At 42.2% G+C, this 13,720-nt stretch overlaps 1 protein-coding gene across 3 annotated transcripts in view; it reads left to right on the forward strand.

The window, feature by feature from the left end:
• Positions 1-558: 558 nt before the first annotated feature.
• Positions 559-13,720, forward strand: part of LOC126778981 (GTP-binding protein 2-like) — a 29,318-nt gene continuing 16,156 nt past the window's right edge. Inside the window, exons 1-2 of one of the 3 annotated variants that reach the window (XM_050502726.1) lie at positions 12,053-12,531; positions 13,242-13,345. Coding sequence is in view for 1 of the 3 variants with exons in the window: in XM_050502724.1 (XP_050358681.1) it covers positions 593-670 (78 nt within the window). In the remaining 2 variants the exon portion in view is untranslated. Of the gene's footprint in view, positions 671-12,052; positions 12,532-13,241; positions 13,346-13,720 lie in introns of those variants that run through there. The other 2 variants (XM_050502724.1, XM_050502725.1) reach the window with 2 other exon arrangements.

Below are 13,720 nucleotides of genomic sequence, written 5' to 3' on the forward strand. Positions count from 1 at the left end.
CGGTTATTAATTGATACAAAAGAAACACTTTATTAGGAAAACATTTTCCTTGTTCGAAATATTTTATTAAATCACGAAGGTTTTAAAAATATGCTAATTTTGACTTTTAACGCTGATAAAATCAAGGTTGGTGGCGCATTGGCGATGTAAGCGATGGTTAACATTTCTTGCAATGCCAATGTTTCCTATTCTATAAAAAAATATATTTATAAGGCTTCGTATCCAGAAGTTTTTGATTCGATTATCATGTAGAGATCCTATACGTGTGTACTCGTAATAAGGAGATGACGCCTTATCCCAGCTGTGGGTAAAAATGCTGTTACATTTTTAAACAAGTTAAACGATACCTACTCAGTCGGGACAAAAACCGACTTTGTTAATATTATATTGTAATATCATTTATTTTATCCTCAGATAAATATTTTATGGTCAAAAAACTTAGTTGTAATTACAATGGCAGTATAAAATTTGATCTTGAAATTGTAATGACGTCATTGGTTGATGGTATGTTAGCTGTTTGTAGTGCGCAATACAATAGTTTCTCTTTTCTACAGGTGAACTCGATAACGGTAGAGGGAGCGCTCGCCTGAACATGTTCAGGCATTTGCACGAAGTGAAAAGTGGTAGGACGTCCTCGCTCAGCCACGAGATACTCGGCTTCGATGCTCAGGTGCGCTAATGATTATTTTGACGTTTATTTAAATTAAGAACAATGCCCCACCCACTTGCAAAGCCCGGGCAAACACCACTGCACTTTGATGTGCTTAATTAATGGGCACATTGTCAGGAGATCTGCTTTTATGGGATGAAGTACTGCTATTTATATCCATCAACCCGCATTGAAGCTGCAAGTTAGAGCTCCAAATCACAAGTGGAGGGGAGGCCTTAGCCCAGCAGAGGTGGTATTTTTTTTATAATAAGTAAATAGAAAAAAAAAGTAAAAGTAAGTTGTACACTAGAAGTGAGATTTGGAAGCGTGTAAAGACATTGTTTGCGCCTGAACTCTCTAATTTTCACCCTGGGATTATGTAAATGTCTGTGTCCCACTGCTGGGCTAATCCCCCTTCTCCCTTTGATGAGGAGCTTATTCCAATACGCTGTTCCAATTTAGTGGTGCTAATTTGGGTTTTTACACGCTATCATTGGTAACGATTTACACATTCTATTCACTACCATCTCGGTTCTCAATAGGATTAAGAGTGTGTGAGAATAGAGACTGTCAGTGCTTGCACGCACACACAAGTACCATTATTAGTCCCGTGCAGTTGTCTAAACCGTTCGTATCCGTAACAGCCTGTGAATGTCCCACTGCTGGGCTAAAGGCGGGTTGGTGGAATACACATGTGGCAGAATTTCAGTGAAATTAGACACATGCAGGTTTCCTCACGATGTTTTCCTTCACCGTCAAGCAGAGATGAATTATAATCACAAATTAAGCACATGAAAATTTCCGTGGTGCTTGTCCGGGTTTGAACTCACGATCATTGGTTAAGATTCAGGCGTTCTTACCACTGGGCCATCTCGGCTACAAGTTGTCTAAACATCTTTATCTAGTTTTCATACTCATTTTTCAATTATATTAATCTTTGTAAAAGCTTCCGTTATTCTATTATCCAGTTGTATGATGGCGTATGTTACACCCCGTTAACGATAGATGGCGCTCATTCGAAATGTCACATTCCTGAATCGCGCTGTCTAGATATTCGCTACGGAGTATATATAGTGTAGAAGTGATTGTTCTTGTAATCGAATAAATTGTAGTTTCATTTACCTAATCCCAGGTAACAGTGTTGCAGAACTATCGATAGTTTGACCTCGAAAACTATTATCGACAGTACTTCCGAAAGTATCGTCTTGTGTCAATATTGTCGATATTATCGATAGTTACTATAGCTCTCTGTTCACAATACTATTGATATATTAGGAGATAAATTTTGTCAGTGAACCTGTGCCCACCACCAGTGGCGTAAAAAAACGTAAAAAATGGAGTATGGAAATGAATAAGTTCATCCTACGTACCTACCTATATCTTACAAATTTAGAATCAGACACAAATTCATATCTTTCTTCATTACATATAAAATTTATAGATAAATATCCACATATGGAAGTAAGCAGACAGAGAATTGGTGACCAACGTAGAGCTATTATACAAAAGAAATTATTATCACAAGAAACCATTGATCAGATTTACGATGAAGTTAAAACAGAATTGCAAGTAATCCAAACTCAGATACAACAACACGCCACAAATCTTAAAACATCCCTTAACACACTAACAGGACTAAACGTATGAAATGGACAAATGAATGCAATGAAGCAATTATTAGGATTTATTTCAAAATAACACAATTAGAGACTAATAGGACCGCTTATAGAAAACATTTGTATGAAGAGTTTATAATCTTATACCCAGAGTTTACACACATTACAGAGCAAAGATTAGCGGATCGACGAAGGGCAATAATAAATAATAAATATATTAAACAAGATAGATTAACACTGATTAAACAACAAGTAGCAGATGAATTACATTATACACACACACTAACGGAAGACACAGATAATGAACATTTACAAACAACAGAACAAAGTAATATTACACACTACGATGCATTCAAATCTAATTCAGAAACAAACTCACAAGCTAGGAAAATGCAAAACACTACAGTTACATGCACTGATTCCGTTACATCAACCCCTATCGATGAACAAAACGTAGAAAGTATCACCCACGATCATGATGTGACCTTAGAAGTAAACACTGAAATAGAGAACACATTCGTTCATGCTCTAGAACATTTTTGTGATACTGAACCAACTAGCAGACCATACATTCCTAAACAAAGAACTTCTAAAAAGTTTTCATTAATAATGAAATACATAGATACAATGATACTGACAAAATTTGTAAACACTGATACTGATTTTATCACTCTACAGACAATAATTTACTGTGCAGCATGGACAGCAGCTAAATGTAATGGGGCAAGAATGACATTCTTAACACAAAACAACCATCAAAACAAATCATACAGAAAACCTAGCTGGCAAAGAAGATTAGAAAATATAATAATGAAGTTGCGAGTCAATATAGGCAGGTTAACACAATTTATTAAAGGAAATAGAAACCGAAAAGTAGTAGCTGCAGTAGAACTCATAAAGACACAATATCAATCACACGCACAATATGAAAATACAAACACGCATATAGAACACTTCTTAGATACCTTAAGACAGAAACTCAATGCAGCAGCTAGTAGACTTAAGATATATTTGACGTGTACTGCCCGTAAAATAGAAAACAAAACATTTGCTAACAATGAAAAATTCTTCTATAGAATTTATTATCTAACTGCAAAGATAATGAGCAAAATCTAGAAATACCTCCCCCTGAAATATTTCGACAATTCTGGGCTAAGACATGGGAAAACCCCATAGAACATAATGAACATGCAGACTGGGTTAACGAAATAACTACACATATTCCAGAGATGGAGTTCAACTTCATACCAATAGAAACATGTATAGATGTCATCAAACGAATGCACAATTGGAAATCCCCAGGCTCAGACAATATTCACAACTATTGGTACAAGAAATTTAGTAGCATACACTCATACATACAATCAATCAATCAATCAATCAATCAATCAATCAATCAACAGCCAATCGTTGTCCACTGCTGAACATAGGCCTCTCCCAAGGTGCGCCAAAGCTCCTTGTCCTCCGCCTTCCGCATCCAGTTGGTGCCCGCCACCTTCTTAAGGTCGTCGGTCCACCTGGCTGGAGGGCGCCCTACGCTGCGCTTGCCGATTCGCGGTCTCCACTCTAGGACTCGTCTGCTCCAACGGCCATCGGTCCTACGACATACGTTTACATTTTATCCGTGCAGTGACGGAGAAAGAATACATTTCACTGCCCCTCTCTTTCCCATGGGTGTCGTAAGAGGCGACTAAGGGATATCTGAGCGACCATCTGCTCATCTGGTGGTAGGATGCTAACATCCGCCTGGCTTGTTACCACCGTACGCATGGTGAAAAACTCGTGAAGTGGCTTGCAGCCGCGTTTCGAGGTCAGCCAGCGTACAGCCAGTGCCCGAGCGAGTATTGCTGCGATGGGTGTTGGTCCAGTGGAGACGGCTGTTGAACCAATGCCGGGGGAAACTGTATTGACCTGCCGGACAGGGAGACCCGAAGAAACGGCTGTTCCGCTGGCCGCCCGTGGCATAGTACAGGGGCCCGAGCGTGCCTAACCAGCTCTCGAGGCTGCCCCACCAGGCCACGCATAATCTCGGGGTGGACCGTCGTGCCGGTTGGTGACCGGAAGGTGGGGTCCCGGCGGCCACTTCCGGGGGGGTTCGGGGGCCCTTCCGTCCGGCGGATCAGTATATTTTCCTTTTTGGCAAACATTTGGGAAAACACGCCTCCATACTTTGCCCATCCCTATCGTGGCAATACGTCGCTCGCCTCACGTCTCTTTTCCTAATTTCCAAATGGTAGCGCAAATAAGGAATAACGGTCGTTCAGCGGTGCACACCCCCACCATACCCACGCTGTTTGAGGTCGAGTTCTCTAACATCCGAGGACTCCACGCTAACCTCAACGCTGTCCACCACCATCTCGAGACAGCACGGCCAGCAATGTTGTTTCTCACGGAGACGCAAATACTCCGCCCTGCCGACACCAGCTACCTTAACTATCCCGGCTACATGCTTGAAGAATCTTTTAAAGCGAAAGCCGGAGCATGCTTGTTCGTCAGGGCGGATGTTTGTTGTCACCGATTGCGCTGCTTGGAGGACCCCTCCTTCTCCATGTTGGTGGTACGTGTGGACCTGGTTCGTCAGAGTCGAGTCTACGTGTGCCTCTACAGATCCCACAATGGTGACTTGGAGACAAGCCGATTATTCGACCATCTTAGTCGGGTGGCAGATGCTGCGCAAGAGCAGTTTCCTAACGCGGAATTGGTGTTTTTGGGGGATTTTAATGCTCACCATGAATCATGGTTGAAATCCCTCAAAACTGACCATGCTGGAAGAACTGCTCATGCTTTTGCTCTCACACACGACTTGACCCAACTGGTTGATCAGCCCACCAGGATCCCAGACATTGATGGGCAAGCGCCTTCTCTACTGGATCTTCTGCTGACTTCTCACCCGGTGGAATATCAGGTTGTGGTTCAAGCTCCACTTGGTTCTTCGGATCACGGCCTTATATCTACCAAAGTGCCACAGGCCAAGCTGCCGCCATCAGCAGTATGCAAGCGTCGCGTTTGGCACTATAAGTCGGCAGATTGGGACGGTATGCGCGATTACTATGCGTCAGTCCCTTGGAAGGAACGTTGCTTCAGTGGGAATGACCCGACAGCTAGTGCCGCTGCTGTTGCTGATGAGATCATGTTAGGAATGGAATACTACATTCCTAGCTCAGATCTCATCAATAGGGGTACGCGTAACCGTTGGTTCACGCGTGAATGTGCCGACGCTGTATCATCTAAGCAGGCGGCATATCGCGCGTGGATCAACGGCTGCATTAGCGGGGCATCTAACATTGACTCACTGAAAGCAAACTACAATAAAAATTCCAAGTCCTGTAGGAAGGCATACACGAGAGCGGATGCACAGCGCATTGTACAGATTGGTCATGACCTTATTTCGCATCCTAGGGGCTCCCGTAGCTTCTGGCGTCTGACCAAGTCTGCCCTGACCAACCTTCGCTGCCACCTCTCAGAAATCCGGACGGATCGCTAGCTCACAGTCCGCAGGAGAAAGCCGACCTCCTGGCTAAACTCTTTGCCGACAACTCTGTGATCGATGATTGTAGTGCGCAGCCGCCAACAATACCTTCATGTGGCCACACGATGCCTGAAATCAAAATCAGGCAACGTGATGTGCGTGCGGAGCTGCAATCACTCGATATACGGAAAGCTGGCGGTCCCGATGGAATACCAGCCATTGTGCTGAAGAAGTGCGCGGCGGAGCTGTCTCCTGTGTTAACGCGCCTGTTTCAACTTTCTCTCTCTTCGGGATGTGTGCCGGAGGCTTGGAGAAGAGCTAATGTGCAAGCGGTTCCCAAAAAAGGGGATCGGTCTGACCCGGCAAATTATCGGCCAATAGCTATCACCTCAGTACTTTGTAAGGTGATGGAACGGATTTTAAACAACCAACTGATCCATTACCTAGAAGATCACTGTCTAATTAATGATCGTCAGTACGGATTTCGACCAAAACGGTCCACAGGTGATCTTCTAGCGTACGTAACGCACCTCTGGGGTGAAGCTATCGACAAGCGTGGAGAATCGTTGGCTGTCAGCCTCGATATCTCCAAGGCTTTCGACAGGGTCTGGCACAGAAGTCTTCTCTCCAAGCTACCGGCATATGGTCTGCCTGCTCAGCTATGCACCTGGATTGCCAGTTTCCTACACAAGCGTAGCCTTCGTGTTTTAGTAGATGGTTGCGCTTCACAATTCTATGTAGTGAATGCTGGCGTCCCCCAGGGATCTGTGCTATCTCCCACACTCTTTCTTTTGCATATCAATGATATGCTCTCTCTTGGGAACATACATTGCTATGCAGATGATAGTACAGTGCATGGTGGATACCACGGACGCGCAGTGGCTGGGCGGGCGGAAACTGAGGAGAGGCGGGAGAATCTTGTTATTGAACTTGATAGGACATTAGAGCTCATCGCCAAATGGGGTTCTGATAATCTTGTTGAGTTTAATGCCAAGAAAACACAGGTGTGCGCTCTCACAGCGAAAAAGTCACCATTTTACCCTCATCCCTCCCTCTGTGGCACACCGCTGATGATACAAAGCAAAATCGCCATGCTGGGGATGGACGTTCGCTGCGACCTTAGTCCAAGGGATTACATCGAGGCTATTATAAAAACAGCTTCACGAAAACTCGGAGTTCTGAACAAGGTGCGGCGTTTTTTCACGCCACAACAACTGTGCCTGTTATACAAAACACAGGTACGGTCTTGCGTTGAATATTGCTCGCACCTTTGGGATGGCTCCGCTAAGTACCTTATGGAGGCCTTGGACCGGTTGCAGCGACGTGCAGTACGCATTATTGGCGACGTAAAGGTCACAAACACCCTTGAACCTTTACAATTGCGTCGTGAGATAGCAGCACTGAGCGCTTTCTATCGTCTGTATCACGGCGAGTGCTCTGAGGAATTATTCTCTCTAATTCCTGCTTCCCCCTTCCTTCTTAAGTCCACGCGAGCTGGTTCTCGATGTCACCGCCTAACTGTGACATCAATTCCATCGCGCACAAAGAAATTTGGCAACTCCTTTCTTTGTCGCACTACCAAAGAATGGAATTCCTTACCAGCTCACGTGTTCCCCTCCTCTTACAACCCGGGTTCCTTCAAACGAGGCGTGAAGAGGCATCTTGCGGGCCGGCAAGGCGGGGACGGCTAGTACAGAACATTCTTCCCGACTGTACTGGCCGTGGTCGCGTTTGGACTCTACTACCACTTACCATCAGGTGGAGTAGAGTCATTTGCCTTCCCGGGGCATATAAAAAAAAAAAAAAAAAAATACGTGACCAGCCCACTGCCACTTCAGCCTGCTAATTTTGCAAGCTATGTCGGTGACTCCGGTTCTTTTCCGGATAATCTCATTTCTGATCTTATCCTTCAAAGATACTCCGAGCATAGCTCGCTCCATAGCACGCTGAGCGACTTTGAATTTGTGGACTAGTCCCGCAGTTAGTGTCCACGTTTCGGCACCGTATGTCACGGCAGGTAAGACGCATTGGTTGAAGACTTTCGTCTTCAAACATTGCGGTATAGACGACTTGAGGACTTGACGAAGGTTGCCAAATGCTGCCCATCCCAAGCGAATTCTTCGATCGGCTTCCTTCTCAAAGTTGTTCCTACCGACTTGTATTATCTGTCCTAGGTAGGTATATTCACTAACAACTTCGAGAGGTTTCCCCTCGACGTATATCGGTCCCGGCACGACATGCCTATTGAACATGACCTTGGTCTTGTCCAAGTTCATACCGAGACCGACACGCCGGGAAGACTCGCCTAGGCTACGCAGCATTTCGGTGAGTTGTTCCAGCGACTCTGCTATGATGACGATATCGTCGGCAAATCGAAGGTGTGAGATGTACTCGCCGTTTACATTGACTCCATACCTAGTCCAATCCAGCGTTTTGAAAACGTCTTCCAGCGCGTTGGTGAACAGTTTCGGGGATATTACGTCCCCCTGTCTCACCCCTCTGCGCAGTTGGATCGCCTTCGTCTTACAGTCCTGGATGTGGATAGTCATTGTAGCGGCGTTGTACAGACATCTCAGTACCTCGATATATCTCCAATCGATATGACATCTCTGCAATGAGTCGAGCACTGCCCAGGTTTCGATGGAGTCGAAGGCTTTCTCGTAGTCCACAAATGCCATACACAGCGGCTGATTGTACTCTTCGGTCTTCTGCACAATCTGCCGAACAGTATGGATGTGGTCCACGGTGCTGTAGCCTGATCGAAAGCCGGCTTGCTCTGGGGGCTGGAACTCGTCAAGTCGTCTGGCGAGACGGTTCGTGACGACTCTTGAGAACAGCTTATACACGTGACTCAGGAGGGAGATTGGTCTGTAGTTTTTCAAGAGGGTTTTATCACCTTTCTTGAAAAACAGTACCACCTCACTCCCGCTCCACGTTTCCGGGGTCTTGCCATGTTGGATGACGGAATTAAAGAGGCTTGCTAGCTCTTTCAGGACCGGAGTCCCGCCTGCCTTAAGCAACTCTGTTGTGATTCCGTCATCTCCCGGAGCTTTGTTGTTTTTAAGCTGTTCTAGAGTCGCCCTAATCTCTCCTTGGTCAACGACCGGGAGCTCCTCGGAGTAATGGCGCATAAGAGGGTTGCCCCCTGTGATTTCTGCAGCCCAAGCCGTAAGGTCCGACTTTCGATTCACCGCTATCTTGTACTCCCACTTTAGCATTAAAGTCCCCCATAACAACATTGTAGTGGGCCTTCGAGGTGTCGTTGAGGGCCTTTGCGATGTCCTCGTACATCGCTTCGACCACATCATCAGAGTATGTCGAAGTTGGCGCATATACCTGTACGACCTTCAGGGAGTACCTGTCGGAAAGTTTTAGGACAAGGTACGCTACCCGGTTCGACACACTACTGATTTCCACAATGCTGCTAATGAGATCCTTTTTGACTAGAAAACCGACACCACCCTGGGAGAGGTTATCACCTTCGCGGAAGTAGAGTAAGTTACCGGACTCTAGAGTTATCGTGTCCTCCCCCTGTCTTCGGACTTCAGATAACCCCAGTATATGCCAGTTTATATGACTTAACTCTACTTCTAATTCGGCGAGGTGATGGTCCAGCCTCATCGAGCGTCCATTATACGTTGCCATGTTCAGTCGTTTTATACGGTAGCCTGCCGTGAACCGGTGATTCTTAGCACCCCCTGCCCTGCCGATACCGCGACCGCTACCTTGGTCGGGCCTAGCGGGCTTGCCGGTAACTGGGGGCCTTTTTTTGGGCGCATCTGCCATTAATGGAGGGGTTTGCCCATACTCGCCGCGCTGGGCAGGCGTGTTGGCGAGCGCAGTAGGGGGGTAAGATGTTTATGGGAGGGGGGACGCTGCTGCCCATCCCCCCTTTTCCCCGTCCCTCAGTCGCCTCTTACGATACCCACGGGATAAGATTGAGTACTATTCTAAGCCGGTACTCCACGGCATACTCCACTCATACATACATAAGTACTTAAATACATTCATTCAATCACCACATTTACTACCGAAATATATAACACATGGAATCACATACTTAGTACCTAAAGATAAACACGATACCACAAATCCAGATAAATACCGACCAATAACTTGCTTACAAACCATATATAAAATTTTATCAGCTTGCATAAGTAAAGAAATATACAAACATTTAACTAAACATAATATATTAGCCGAACAGCAAAAGGGGTGTAGAAAAAATAGCCAAGGTTGTAAGGAGCAGCTTACTTTTGATGCAATCATTTTAAGTAGTGCGGTAAAATCAAAATCAGATATCCATACTATGTTTATTGATTATCAAAAAGCCTTTGATTTAGTCCCGCATAGCTGGTTATTGTATGTCTTAAAATTGTATAAAATAAACCCAACCCTCATATCATTTCTTCAAAATTCTATGCAAAACTGGCAAACTGTATTAAAAATAAAACAATCGTCCATGAAATCTGAATGAAACTACTGAACCAATTTGTATCCAACGAGGAGTTTTTCAAGGAGACGCTCTGAGCCCCCTCTGGTTTTGCTTGGCCTTAAATCCTCTTTCACTCTTGTTAAATAAAACCAATACAGGATTCACACTTTACGGTAATAACACCCAATATAACTTATCACACCTCATGTACATGGACGATATAAAACTTTACTCCACTGACAAAAACACGCTGCTTGAGTTAGCAAGCATTACGGAACAGTTCTCAAAAGATATTCATATGAAATTCGGAGTTGACAAGTGCAAAATTCTGTCAATCTCGAAAGGAAAAATCCTTAATAATAGCTACACACTCGAAACTGGTGAACAAATTGAACCAATGGATGAACTAAGCACATATAAATACCTTGGTTTTAAACAATCTAGGCAAATACTACAAACTACGACAAAACAAGAACTGCTTACAAAATTCTCGTATTAAAGACACACCTATTAAATCTCGTATTAAAGACACACCTTAACTCTAAAAACACAATAAAAGCTATTAACACATTTGCCATACCCTTACTTACGTACTCTTTCGGAATAATACAATGGTCAAAAAGTGACATAAAAAAATTGCAGCGTACTATAAACACGCACTTCACTAAATATAGGAAACTAGAAAACTAGAAAATTTTGGATGACAAAATCTTGTATTCAAAAGCTCACACTACCACGCAAAGAAGGAGGAAGGGGATTAACAGACATACACAATTTACACAATAAGCAGATACTCTCACTCAGACCATACTTCCATGATAAATCCAAACACTCACCTCTACATAGACACGCAACAGAAATAGACAAAAAGCTTACACCATTAAACCTACATGACAAAAACACTCAAGTAAACGAACATATCATAAGTAAACAACAACAAATGTTGGCATGGGCTGAAAAAACACTGCATGGGAGGCACCGAGCCTATTTGAAACAACCCCACGTCGACAAAGAGAAGTCGAACGAATGGCTCAAACGAGGTGAACTGTTCCCTGAGACCGAAGGTTTTATGCTCGCCATTCAAGACCAAATAATAGCAACTCGTAACTATAGGAAGTACATAATGAAGGATAATAATCAACCTACTGACTTATCTAGACAATGTAATGCAGCCTCTGAAACTATTCAGCACATAACGGGGGCTTGCAAATCTCTCGCACAGACCGATTATCAGCATCGATATGATCAAGTGGCTGCAATCATACACCAACATTTAGCATACAAATATAAACTTATAACAGAAATGAATCCATATTACAAATATAAACCGGAAAGTGTATTAGACACTAGAAACCACAAAATCTACTGGGATAGAACAATAATAACTGACAAAACTATCTGTTATAATAGACCAGATATTACCGTTCATGATAAAATCAATAGAATCGTTTATCTTATCGATATAGCCGTTCCTAATTCACATAACATACAAACCACAATATCTGAAAAGTTAAGTAAATATCAAGATCTCGCCATAGAAATTAAAACGCAATGGAAAGCACAAACAGTACACAAAGTCCCAATAGTCCTATCATCCACAGGTATCGTGCCAAAATCCTTGACACAAAGTCTGAACACCTTACAAATGCCAGCGTATATAGATAGATAGATAGATAGATAGATAAAGTCTTTATTTGGATCACACCACATGAGTAAATAAGAAGATAAAAACGAAATGACAAAAGTAACACAGAGTTTAAGTTAGTTTATGTCGTAGAAAAAAAAAAAAAAAAATTAACTAACTTACAAAAATATTTACAAAAATATTTTGCATCCAATTTTATTTAATCTATATCTATTAAATATAATTGGATGTAAAATGGGAATTGCATTATTATGGAAACACAAAGAAAAGAGAAAAAAAAAATAAATAAAAATTAACAAAAATTAACTGTAAAGTGGTGTGGCATCCAAAATGGACAACCTCTCAGTTGAAGCTGGCATAATATTAACCCAGCACTGATTTTCAGAGGCCTCCATGTGACAGTGACGGACGGCCATGTAAACGTGACAAAGAGTAATATCAAATATTAAAGTGGTAGATTGTTACGTATAAACAAGTTATTAAATTACAAGTTAATAAAACTTAAAACTAAAGTCGTTATCTGAAATACATATACGATTATAAAAAAATAGGAGATTAAATCCGATATACAGATTAAAAAAGTTGACATTTAGGCGGTATTTTTGAAAATTAATATGACTCCGACTCAAACTCAGCGATCAACGCCATGGGAAGTAATGGCGGCCAATGCTATTAAGAAACAACACGGCGAATGAGCATTCTGAGAAGCGAGAATAGGTAAGTACTTAAGACCTAATCTTTGTTTTTGCTTTACATAAATATATTACGTTATTTGTGTTTACAGATTAACCATGTAATTTACATAGATAATATCAATCTATACATATAAATAAAATTGGAGTGTCTGTTTTTAATATCGAAATAACCGCTTTTTACTACATGCATATGAATATATATACGGTACATACACCGAAATAACATTTTTTACAATTTTTGTCTGTCTGTCTGTCTGTTTGTCTGTTTGTTCCGGCTAATCTCTGAAATGGCTGGACCTATTTTGATGGGACTTTTATTGGCAGGTAGCTGATCTAATAAGGAGTAACTTAGGCTACTTTTATTTTAGAAAAAAAATGATAATCTATACATATAAATAAAATTGGAGTGTCTGTTTTTAATATCGAAATAACCGCTTTTTACTACATGCATATGAATATATATACGGTACATAATCCGAAATATTTTTTTTTACAATTTTTGTCTGTCTGTTTGTCTGTTTGTTGGCTATTGGCTGGCCTAATGGCTGGACCGATTTTGACGGGACTTTTATTGGCAGGTAGCTGATGTAATAAGGAATAACTAAGGCTGCTTTTATTTTAGAAAAAAATGATAATAAAAATGATTAACTTTTTTGTTAAATTCTACGCGGACGAAGTCGCGGGTACAGCTAGTAATAAAATATATTTATGCCCAAATTTCTGTTGTTTTAGAGACGGCGATAATGGTATTCCTAAAACCTACAGTGGAGGCAGACACTCCGCAACCAATATGACATGAACAATCTGCATGAAACAAATTGGCCATGCAATTATAGGTTCATTTTTAATTAAATAATTATATCGTCAAACATGTTTCTTTCAATTTTGTATACTATGAATTATTTATTATCAATATACACGAATATGCGAATGAGAAAATTAAAGTTCAGTCTGTAGGTTAAATAAATATAACTTATATCTTAGTCTAAACGTATGCAATGATTTTAGGTTACGAAGTGGGGGCGGCAGATTGTTTCAACATTTGGTCGCGGCGTATTTGAAGCTTCCACGAAAGGCTGCAGTACGATGTGGGTGCACAAGCAGCAAATAGGAATTCGCCCTGGTGGAGTGAGTTGTATTTACGGCCGATGACCACAAAAGCTTATCATAGAGATATCCTGGTGATTTGGATTTTATGACTCCGAATAGAA

This window comes from Nymphalis io, chromosome 28, assembly GCF_905147045.1.
Source record: "Nymphalis io chromosome 28, ilAglIoxx1.1, whole genome shotgun sequence".
Lineage (NCBI taxonomy): Eukaryota > Metazoa > Arthropoda > Insecta > Lepidoptera > Nymphalidae > Nymphalis > Nymphalis io.